This window comes from Sinocyclocheilus rhinocerous, unplaced genomic scaffold, assembly GCF_001515625.1.
Source record: "Sinocyclocheilus rhinocerous isolate Xijiao unplaced genomic scaffold, SAMN03320098_v1.1 scaffold1874, whole genome shotgun sequence".
Taxonomy (NCBI): Eukaryota; Metazoa; Chordata; class Actinopteri; order Cypriniformes; family Cyprinidae; genus Sinocyclocheilus; species Sinocyclocheilus rhinocerous.
Genome location: NW_015626862.1, coordinates 1725820 through 1736799, shown reverse-complemented (window position 1 = coordinate 1736799; position 10980 = coordinate 1725820). Strand labels below are relative to the sequence as shown.

General features: G+C 34.4%; 4 protein-coding genes across 4 annotated transcripts in view; all 4 read left to right on the top strand.

Moving 5' to 3' along the window:
• Positions 1 to 642, top strand: part of LOC107716911 (inactive hydroxysteroid dehydrogenase-like protein 1) — a 3912-nt gene extending 3270 nt beyond the window's left edge. The window contains exon 4 of the mRNA XM_016523533.1: positions 84 to 642. Coding sequence (XP_016379019.1) covers positions 84 to 155 — 72 coding nt within the window. The 3' untranslated portion in view covers positions 156 to 642. The remainder of the gene's footprint in view (positions 1 to 83) is intronic.
• An 809-nt stretch (positions 643 to 1451) lies between these two features.
• Positions 1452 to 3511, top strand: LOC107716920 (gap junction Cx32.7 protein-like). The gene is made up of 2 exons (XM_016523544.1): positions 1452 to 1497; positions 2488 to 3511. Exon 2 carries the CDS (start codon positions 2508 to 2510, stop codon positions 3402 to 3404), a length of 897 nt encoding a protein of 298 aa, XP_016379030.1. The 5' UTR covers positions 1452 to 1497; positions 2488 to 2507; the 3' UTR covers positions 3405 to 3511.
• Positions 3512 to 4189: 678 nt separating this feature from the next.
• Positions 4190 to 6465, top strand: LOC107717194 (gap junction Cx32.2 protein-like). The gene is made up of 2 exons (XM_016523877.1): positions 4190 to 4353; positions 5111 to 6465. The coding sequence occupies exon 2, from the start codon at positions 5133 to 5135 to the stop codon at positions 5991 to 5993; it is 861 nt and encodes a 286-aa protein (XP_016379363.1). The 5' UTR covers positions 4190 to 4353; positions 5111 to 5132; the 3' UTR covers positions 5994 to 6465.
• Positions 6466 to 7368: 903 nt separating this feature from the next.
• On the top strand, positions 7369 to 10174 carry LOC107717184 (gap junction Cx32.2 protein-like). The gene is made up of 2 exons (XM_016523869.1): positions 7369 to 7431; positions 8904 to 10174. The coding sequence occupies exon 2, from the start codon at positions 8938 to 8940 to the stop codon at positions 9691 to 9693; it is 756 nt and encodes a 251-aa protein (XP_016379355.1). The 5' UTR covers positions 7369 to 7431; positions 8904 to 8937; the 3' UTR covers positions 9694 to 10174.
• Positions 10175 to 10980: the final 806 nt, after the last annotated feature.

Sequence of the window (10980 nt, the reverse complement as noted above, 5' to 3'; positions counted from 1 at the left end):
ATCAATCATTGTAGACAATGTTTTTTTTTTTTTTTTTAAACAAGGTATGCGTATTTATTAAGCCTATGTTATTCTTTTTCTAGTTTCGACTGGTGCAGTGCATGCCAGAGTGGGTATGGATGCTGGGATCACGCGTGTTTACAAGGGCCACCTGACAGGGATGTTTCCCCTCCATGTGAAGGACCTGGTTCATGAAACTGATGTTGCAGAGTTTATTTTGACCAAGCTTAGAATAACATAAGTGATTAAAGTGTTTAAAATGGAAATTGACTACTCCCCCTGCCCCTTTACCCCCTCATACTGAGTTCTGAGTGAAATGCCTCAGTTTTTCAGTATATTTGTTTGCACAAAACTTTTTTCTAAGTGGTTTGAATGGTTGGAACATGATGACAAATCTATAATGTTTATGCACTACTGCTTTTTTCTTTAATCCATTCTTTATGCATTTTGCAAAGGTCAGATTCAAATATTTAGATAAAAAGGTTTTGTAAATTAAGTATTTATATCTGATTCCAAGTGTTTTTGAGTATACTGGCTATACTCAGCAGTAATAGATCTTCATTGTACCATTATATAGCTAGTGTTTGGTTATTGCAGTGTATCTCATTTAGTTGTTGCAACTATGAAATGATCAATAAAAAGCCCCAATGATTCTAAAAAGACTATTTTTTTAATTGAAAAAATTTGATATACAATCTTCATTAACTTGAAATTTAGTGAAAGACGGCATGAAATTTGTTAAATTATTTTGTAATAGATAAAAGTCTGAGATTTATATATGCTGTCAGCATGACTAGAGTTTATACAATCCATTGTATAAACTCCAGTCATGCTGACAGCCAGCATTATCTTTGAAAGTGTAGATAAAGTCAAATGTTGTGTCTCCTCTGCCAGGAACACACAATGCACTTTACTCACGTAATCTCATTCATATTAACAGAAGTAACTACCATACATTTACCATGAATAGGATGTTGTTTCAGCAATGGATTCATACAATAAAGTCAAAACTGAAACACAGCATGGAAATTATTTTAGAAATAGACTTAATTAAAGGTGGGTTTAATCTAAAAATACTTTCACTTTTGACAGTTATATACGGCCAACTCGCAACCAGTGGCATGAGTTTGGGCCGGGACTGTCTGGTGATATGAGCAATGGCGCATGTTTAGGAAACCTGTTTGAAAACAAATATTTTTGATATTCAGATGGGAGTAGTGCAGAGATGTAAAGTACAATATATAAAAGCTATTATATAATGCGTGTCATATAGACTTGCACAAGAAACCAATTTGAACATGATAAATATTCCAATTCCAGATGTTGAGGCTGAAAATTGTTTGGCGTCTACACACTGATAATGTGATAATCTTTGTTTTGGTTCAGAAGCTGCCTCTTCAATAGGAAGAGGAAGGCTTAGAGGAAAACCTGTTACACACATCTCCCTTCGAGCCCTCAATGAGCGGGTGAAACTTCCTCTCCGTCTTCTTATATTTGGTAAGCAAAAAGTGTAGTTATTTGTTATTTATCACTGAAATGCTTACTTATAATATTCTCTCTTTATTTATTTCCACTACTGTTCAAAAGTTTTGGGTCAGGTTTTTTTTTTTTTTTGAAAGAAAAGGCATTTAAAATGTTACAAATAAATTTCTATTTTAAATCAATTCTTAATTAAGCAGCACAACTGTTTTCCACATTGATAATAATTTTTCTTGAGCAGCAAATTAGCATATTGGAATGATTTCTGAAGGATCATGTGACACTGAAGACTGGAGTAATGATGCTGAGAATTAATCTTTGCCATCACAAGAATAAAATAAATTATTCAAAAATATATCAATCTAGAAAACAGTCACTTTAAATAGCTACAATATTTCACAGTATTACTGTTTTAATGCTTATTTGATAAAAAAAATAAAATTCAGCCTCGGTTACCATAAGTCGTCTTTCACTAACATGAAAGAGTCTTATCAGCCCCAAACTTTTGAACGGCAGTGTTAAAGAAAGAAAGAAAGATGCACATGTTTAACTTAACCTCCAGACCTCTTACCTTAAAATTATTGTTGTATTTTTTATATTACTATATTTTTTAATCCAAATAACTAATCCCCCCCCCCAAAAAAAAAAAAATTATATAATGATCTGAAATGCAAGTCTCATTTTGAATCCCAAATTAAAAATTTAATTCTTATGCAGACTATAAAAAAACACCAAGCTGACTTGAAGACGGAAAAGAGTATTGCCACTGTCACTATCAATGTTTTGGGTTTTCAGCACAAAAACCTTGGTTCCCATGTTCGTTATGGAAAAGAACCTGGTTTGATGATAAACACAGTATTTTCTGAATCCATCAATAGAGCTTGCATAAAATATGTGAAAACTATTTAATTTTTAATTATTTTCAACTATTGAAAATTATGAGCATCACTGCATTTAAATTGCAGCCGAACTGCTCTGTCCAATTAACAATAATGTCTTTTCTTTCAGGAATTCAATTAAGATTAAAGATGGGTGAGTGGGACTTTCTCGGAAGACTGCTGGATAGAGTCCAGACGCACTCAACGGTGGTGGGAAAAATCTGGCTTACCGTCCTGTTTGTGTTTAGGATTCTAGTCCTCGGCGCCGGTGCCGAGAGAGTTTGGGGCGATGAGCAGTCAGACTTCATCTGCAACACAGAGCAGCCGGGGTGCGAGAACGTCTGCTATGACCAGGCGTTCCCCATCTCACACATTCGTTTTTGGGTGCTGCAGATCATCTCGGTGTCCACACCTACTCTAGCCTACCTGGGCCACGTCGTCCACGTCATACATGTCGAAAAGAAAGTGAGAGAGATGATGAAGAAAGAGCTTCAGAATGAGCAAATCAGTCTGTTCCTCAAGAAAGGCTACAAATTTCCCAAGTACAGCAGGGACAATGGGAAGGTCAGCATTCGGGGGCGTCTCTTGAGAAGCTACATTTTGAGTTTGCTTTGCAAGATACTTTTAGAGGTGGGTTTCATCTTGGGCCAGTACTACCTTTATGGCTTCACTCTTCAGGCCCAATACGTCTGTGTCCGTTTTCCGTGTCCTCACAAGGTGGACTGTTTCTTGTCAAGGCCTACTGAGAAAAGCATCTTCATTTGGTTCATGCTGGTGGTGGCCTGTGTCTCTTTACTCCTAAATGTGATTGAGATCTTATATCTTTGCGTCAAGAAGATCAACGAGTGTCTCAGCCGCAAAAAGGACTACAACATCACACCCGTGACCCCGGTTGTGAACAGAAAGGACTTCAAAAATACAGATCAGGTGATTCAGAACTGGATGAACCATGAGCTGGAGCTTCAAAGGAGGGAACTTGGCAATGAGGCAACTAAAAGTGTGGCTTCAGAGGACCACAGTGCTGACGTGCAAGAGGTCCATATCTGATCAGCAGGTCTCTCTGTACACAAAGGCTTTCACACGGTCAACTTGAGCAAACAGCCACTGATCCAAGTGACTCGTGCATGGTCAAGACCCCTCAACTTCAAGCACGCTATGACCCTCTCTCTCTATTTAACAAATCAATAATGTATTGCTGAAAGTTCTTATCTGTTTTTTTTTTTCTCATTTAAGTCGGAAATTGTACTCTGTAGAAAGATTTGAAAAAAGTAAAGCTTCAAACTGTGCATGTAAACTGTGTTTTGTCATTTAGTTCTACCAGTTTCTGTATTTAGGAAAATGAAATAAGGCTGAAAAAATTAAAGACTGAAGGCTAAATTTATTGGATCAAAAACAGTGATATTGTGAAATATTATTACAATTTTAAATAATTTAGTTTTCTATTTTAATGTATTTTAAAATGCAATTTATTCCTGAATTTTCAGCATCATTACTTCAGTCTTCAGTGTCACATGATCCTTCAGAAATCAGTCTAATGCTGATTTGCTGCACAAGAAACATTTCTTTTTTATTATCAATGTCAAAAACAGTTTGTGCCGCTTAATATTTTTGTGGAAATCCTGTTTTTTTCCCCCGGATTCTTTGATGAATAGAAAGTTCAAAAGAACAGCATTTATCTGAAATAGAAATCTTTGGTAACATTATAAATGTCTTTAGTGTGAAGTAGATTTCTTTTTTTATTTCAATTGGAATACCGTAGTTGTGTGGGTTAGAGACTAAAGTATTACACATTGTTGAAGCCTTTCAATCATTAATGTGGCACTCCTGTGTACTTGCATTCAAGATCTTGTTCTTTTACCGTTGGACAACGTAACAGCATTCCACTTTCAGCTATTACACAATCTTAGTAAAGCCCAAAAATCAAGGTTCAGCTATTCTCAGCTATCACTTGATATGCGCCTTAGTTTCTAATAGGAAGAGGTGCAACTCACTAAAGGTAAGTGTGAAATCAATATTACGATGTTTTGTATAATGTTTTGTATATATTTTTTGTTCAAGTATACTTTTTTTTTAGGTAGCATATACAAAAGCTGTTTGCCTTGTGGTGTAAAAAGACAATATTTAAGAATAAATTAAATAAAAATCATTTGAATCCGACTAATCAGGCTAAGTGCTTAATTACTAATATCTAATTATTTATCTTAGTAATTGTTCTTTACCTTAAAACGTATGTTTTATTATGGCAAATGTTTTAAAGACAGAGTAAAGTTTTTAACATGTATTTATTGTAAATCAATTTTTTAGTATTTATATTTACCAGTAGCCACAGATGTTTAGTCAATGAATAAGATTCAGAAATATCAAGTTATTTCCCTGTGATCCAGTAAAAAAAACTTCTGTAAATTCAATTTGTTAAACATTTATTTGTATTTTTTGCCTGCACCATATGTTAATGTATTACAATTATTCATGCCTTTTATAGAGTTTATAAAATTTACAATTAATTTATTAATAATACTTTTTATAGTTTTACCTCTGTATAACTTCTTTTTTCATGTTTTGCTTTTCTTTATGGGCACAATAACTGAACTTGTTTTGTAGGCTATTAATTATTAAGTATGTTAATCTATTAAGAGTATACCATTAATGAAGACCATCATTTAAAGGCTTATTGATTAAGTTAAAGTCCTAAAGTGGACTTTGTATTTCATGTTTTCCTTCGCTTTCTTTCTTACGTCTTTTTTTTTTTGTAGGAAAGTCTGAGCATCAGCAAACATGGGAGACTGGGGATTTCTCTCGGCGTTATTAGACAAAGTACAGTCTCACTCCACCGTCATCGGCAAGATATGGATGAGCGTCCTTTTCATCTTCAGGATCCTGGTGCTGGGATCAGCGGCGGAGAGCGTTTGGGGTGATGAACAATCTAATTTGGTTTGCAACACGATGCAGCCGGGTTGCGAGAATGTGTGCTACGACTGGAAGTTCCCCATCTCGCACATCCGCTTCTGGGTCTTGCAGATCATATTTGTATCCACTCCAACTTTGGTATACCTGGGTCATGTGGTGCAGGTCATTCACGAAGAGAACAAACTCAGGGAGAAAATACAAAGTCTTGGTGAGGGCCACATGTTGAAGGCACCCAAATACACAGATGACAGAGGCCATGTCAAAATTAAAGGAAACCTGCTCGGCAGCTATCTAACCCAGCTGTTTTTTAAAATCATCCTGGAGATTGCGTTCATTGTCGGACAGTATTATTTATACGGCTTTGTAATGATCGCCAAGTTTACATGTTCCCAATCCCCCTGTCCTTACACCGTAGAATGTTTCATGTCTCGTCCAACAGAGAAGACCATCTTCATCATCTTTATGCTAGTGGTCGCCTGTGTGTCTCTGCTACTGAATGTCATAGAGGTATTTTACCTGCTGTGCACCAGGGTCAGATGCCGGACCAGCAAGAGACGGACACATAATGTCACTTCGGCTAAAAACCCTGGAAGTTTGGCATCATCCTGGATGACCTCTGAAGACGCTCTGAAGCAAAACAAAATGAACAAGCAGTATGAGAGCGGACAGGGTCTTGGAGGAAGCCTGGATGGGGCGAAAGAAGAAAAACAATTTATGGAAGACCATTAGATTTAGATTTTTTCTCAGAAATTTCACCAATCTGCCAAGTTTTTAGAGAAACATCTCTACATGTTGTTTTCCACTGCCCTTAGCTTATGGTCCAGTATTTACACACTTGAAAAATAAAGTATTGCTATGATACTCCTCAAACGGAGTGTGTTATTTAATTACTTTATGATCATTTTGTGCACAGTGCATGTTTGACTTTTAATTTAATAGTTTTGATATACTACGGTGAAAAAAAATACTTACTGTTATATGATTGTATATATTGCGTGTAAATATATGTATAAGAGTCAGTAAGTGACTTAAGCACTGTCTGCATGTCTTGTTTGTGTGATGTTGTCATTTTCTTTGGCCATATTTTCCGTTACAAAGAAACACATTTATAGTAATTTGTATTCTGAATGTAAACTGGTGTCAGTGATGTTTAAAGAGCATAATGACAATATCCTTCTTTAAAATAAAACTTTTGAATCAACACAGGTTTCTTTTTTTCGCAGGATATCTTCTCCAGTTTAAAAAACTTTGCCTTGTGGTGTAAAATAACAATATTTAAGAATTAATTAAAAACAATTAGAACCTGACTGCAATCAGGCTAAGTGCTTAATTGCTAACATCTAATAATTGTCTTAGTAATTACTCTTTAGCTCAAAGACATAGTACGTTTTAACATTTCTGTATACAAATTTACATAATGAATTCAGTGTCGGTGCTCTGATTTAAAAATCATACATAAAATCATATATAAATGCACACAAAAGGCATTTTTTGACTTCTACTCCCCCTCTTTGTATTGCACTGCAAGTTGCATTAACAGAGTCACATTATCTTTATGTTGATGTATGTTGTTCTCGCATATCTCAAATATGACCACGCTGCTGATTTTTATCACTGTTCTTTTTACTGACAAATAGAATAACTATAGCTCAGATGATAAATACCCTAAAGCACTAAAACTCAAGGATTCATTATGTTATAAAAGCTCCTTCTCTTGTGCATGCCAGGGGAATATGTATTCAGTTCTCTTCTCTCATGATGAAACATTAAAAGCAGAGCGGTTTTCATTGTGTTCAGAAATTTCAGTAAGGTTATGACTCTCGATGACAAATCAAGCTCTTGTGAATAAATTGCACTTGTATATTTATCTATTTATACGTATGAGTACGTGAGAATACAAAGGTACAGAGATCTTGTCTCATACGTATGTATCGCCCTTAGATTCTCTAACATGATTAATAATTAACTTTGGGCTCAATTTTATCCTGTTATCCCAAATATGGCCATGGAACTTTAATCAGACTTCAAGAGGAAGGTGGCAACCAAAAAAAAAAAAAAAAGACATTGTGAAATCCAGGGCACTGTCAATCTTTACACCTGACACATGCCATTTAATCATTGAGCAACACAGTCAATCAGCACAGCACTGAGACGCAAGTTGTCACAGGTAAAAATATACATTTTATTTTAAATTTGCCTATTGATCTATCTGTTTGCTAATTCATATGTGATATTGTATATTGTGAAGATTAGTTAAGGGTTCTAAACAGGTAACAAAACGAATTATAATCTAATAATGTTAAATCGTACTGACATACAGATGGATTTTGGTGATTGCTGAATGTTAACCATTCACTCTTTAGTTGCATATTCTTTTCTCATTGTGATTTGAAACAAAAATGTAATTACTTGCCGAGAATGGCTAGAATTGTTTATGGTCGAAGATCCCTTTATGATAAATGTTTTGCTTTAGGATAAGTTTTGTCAACTGAAGTGCAAATCATTTCTTACTAAGTAAATGTATTGATGTTAAATTCAAATTCATTTTAACACTGCACATTGCTCTTACCTTCTGAACATCAAATTGTTGTCACAGTCCACAAAAGTACTGTGTTTTTTTTTTTGTATACATAATTATCAAATTATTCTCTGATAATCTTGCCTATCTGCTGAAATTCACATATAGCCCCTGTGCATGTTAAAAAATGTTTATGACTTTATTGCGCTTATGACATTATTGATGGCAATCAGCAACCATTGGCAACTAAAATTTCAACTGGAAGAAAGAAAGTCATGCAGTGTTGAGATGACTATTCCTTGATGGGAATTAGATTACTTGACTATGAATCACATTATGTGAAGTACATTTTAAATATTGAAACAGTGGTGTCAAGCATGTTTTTTTTTAGAATAAGGATATTAAAAAAATCTAAGCAACATAATTTTTTTTTTTTTTACAGCTACAAGTATTGTGAATAATGACTACATTTTTTCTCTGTTCTTCCCACAAAACTTATATATATATATATATATATATATGATATATTCTATAAATGTGACATTTTTGGTGTTTTTTTCTTCTTTTTGTCAAGCAAATTTAGTGTTCACTGAAAAAAAAAAGGTTATTTTTCTTAGTATTTTTGTCTTGTTTTCCATTACAAATATGTAAAAATTCTTAAATCAAGATACATTTACTTTACTTTACTAAAAATTAATCAAAATTTTAAAAAAATTACAAAATGAGTGTATGCTTAAAACAAGAAAAAAACTGTAAATGGGTTAAGAAAAATCTCGTTTCATATTGAATTAAGTTTATTTTTGATTACCCCATTGCCGTTTTCTTCTAATTCTTCTTCTTCTTCTTCTTTTAAGCATAAACTCGCTTAATATTGATAACATTTTCTGGAAAACAAGACTTAATATCTTAAGTCATTTTGCTTCTCTTGTTTAAATTGAAGAATTTTTAAATATTTGTACTGGAAAACAAGACAAACATACTGAATAAGAAATAATTTTTTTGCACTGCAAATGGGGTTTGTATGACGTAATGGTGAATAAATAATACATACATTTTTAGGTAAAATGGACTTTTAAACAGATCAAAACTCAACCACTTAAAATGCTGTCTTTCTCCCCTAGTTTTCCAGGCAGAGAAGATACTAAAGGCACAAGCATGGGAGAGTGGGGCTTTCTCTCCAAGCTGCTGGACAAAGTGCAGTCTCACTCCACAGTCATTGGGAAGGTGTGGCTCACTGTTCTCTTTGTCTTCAGGATCATGGTCCTCGGAGCCGGGGCTGAAAAGGTGTGGAGCGACGAACAATCAAAAATGATCTGCAACACTAAGCAACCTGGTTGCACGAACGTGTGTTACGATCACACCTTTCCAATCTCCCACATTCGCTTCTGGGTGCTTCAGATCCTCTTTGTGTCCACGCCAACACTTCTATACTTCGGCCACGTTCTGCATATACTCCACAAAGAAAAGAAACTAAGACAGCAGACTGAAAGCCATGCGGAAAAGCAAGGCCTCAAACATCCCAAATACACAGACGATCATGGCAAAGTTATAATCAAGGGCCAGTTATTAGGTAGTTACCTAGCCAGCCTGTTTGCTAAGATCTTGCTTGAGGCTGCATTTATTGTAGGCCAGTATTATATTTACGGTTTCATAATGATCCCTAAGATAGAATGCTCCCAATCTCCTTGCCCTCATACGGTTGAGTGTTACATGTCTCGTCCCACAGAGAAAACCATCTTTATCATCTTCATGCTGGTGGTGTCGTGTATCTCTCTGCTTCTGAACGTGATCGAGATGTTCTACCTGATGTGCCGCAGGTCAAAGAGACATCGTGGCACACAGATGAGCACTTTCTCGCAAGGTTTAAATGGATCCAAGATGTACACTACAGGACCTTCAAAGTCTACTTAAACTTAAGGCTGAAAAGATCATGTTTGATCTGTCTATAGCTAAATGAATGTAAGATCTAGGGTATTCAAATTCAAGCCATTTTGTGATCATTTTGTTTTGCACAGTTTTTGTTTTGCTGTGAAATGATTAGGCCCTATATGTATTTAGAAACTTTTTTGCACCAGAATGAATGTTGATGAGCATCTGCATGGTGCCACAGGGTATTTCAGGTAATTCTATATGGACTTTATTTAACTTTTAACCTTTATTAAGGTTGCTAGCTTGTCATATGACCTATCATTTATCTCTTCTTATAAAATTTTGTGATGCTTTAATTGTCTTACTGTAGAATTGTCATAAAACACGTAGTTCACACTTAGTTAGTAGCACACTACACATTTTCATATTTTCCTAAATACATTCTTCTATTTGGTTAACCCTCTGATATTGTTCATTTGGGAGTCACACTTGTGTTGTTCGCGGTCAAAAGTGACTGGACACCTGAAATTTAACTTTTTTTATTTTCAGTGAAATCAATGTAATATATTTTTGTTCGATAATATGTTTTCTTTATTATTTTGTATTTTGAGATAATTTCATGGTACTATTTAATATTTATGCAATAATTATGATCAATTTCTTCCCATTGAAAATAATAAAACAAATTTCTAATATTTTTCTATTACTTTTCAATGATGGCAGTATTTCATGTTAAAATAGAGACAATGCCTTTAAAATCCAATTTTTGAAGGCAAATTAGTTCCATCTGGTGGGAGTAAAAAAAAGAAAAACATCTGAAATTCCGTGATTTAGCTACTAGATTCCTATAGAGCTCTATATAAAAGGCTTATCAATTCTCTAGTTGTTTTTAGACATAAATACTTTTTTTTAAGTTGTGGATTTGGATTTATATTTAGACATTCTCAATGACAACTGTTTGTAAAGGTTTAGATTTTTTGTTTGTTTGAAATGTTGGTTTGAAAGGTCAGTTTTTGCATTAATTTTACTACAGTCAAGTCTGAACACACACAAAAAAGACATTTTATTGCATATAACATCAGAGTTCAACAAAAATGTAACAAATATGGACAGGAATGCTTTATCAGAGGTTAAAGGGGTCATATGATGTTGCTAAAAAGAACATTATTTTGTGTATTTGGTGTAATGAAATGTGTTTATGGTTAAGGTTCAAAAAACATTATTTTCCACATACTGTACATTATTGTTTCTCCTCTATCCCCCGCCTTTCTGAAACGCGTTGATTTTTACAAAGCTCAACGGTCTGAAAAGCAAGGTGTGCTCTGATTG

Excerpts from the sequence above, each read along its gene's own strand:
- LOC107716920 (XM_016523544.1), top strand. The coding sequence starts at position 2,508 with ATGGGTGAGTGGGACTTTCTCGGAAGACTGCTGGATAGAGTCCAGACG.
- LOC107717194 (XM_016523877.1), top strand. The coding sequence starts at position 5,133 with ATGGGAGACTGGGGATTTCTCTCGGCGTTATTAGACAAAGTACAGTCT.
- LOC107717184 (XM_016523869.1), top strand. The coding sequence starts at position 8,938 with ATGGGAGAGTGGGGCTTTCTCTCCAAGCTGCTGGACAAAGTGCAGTCT.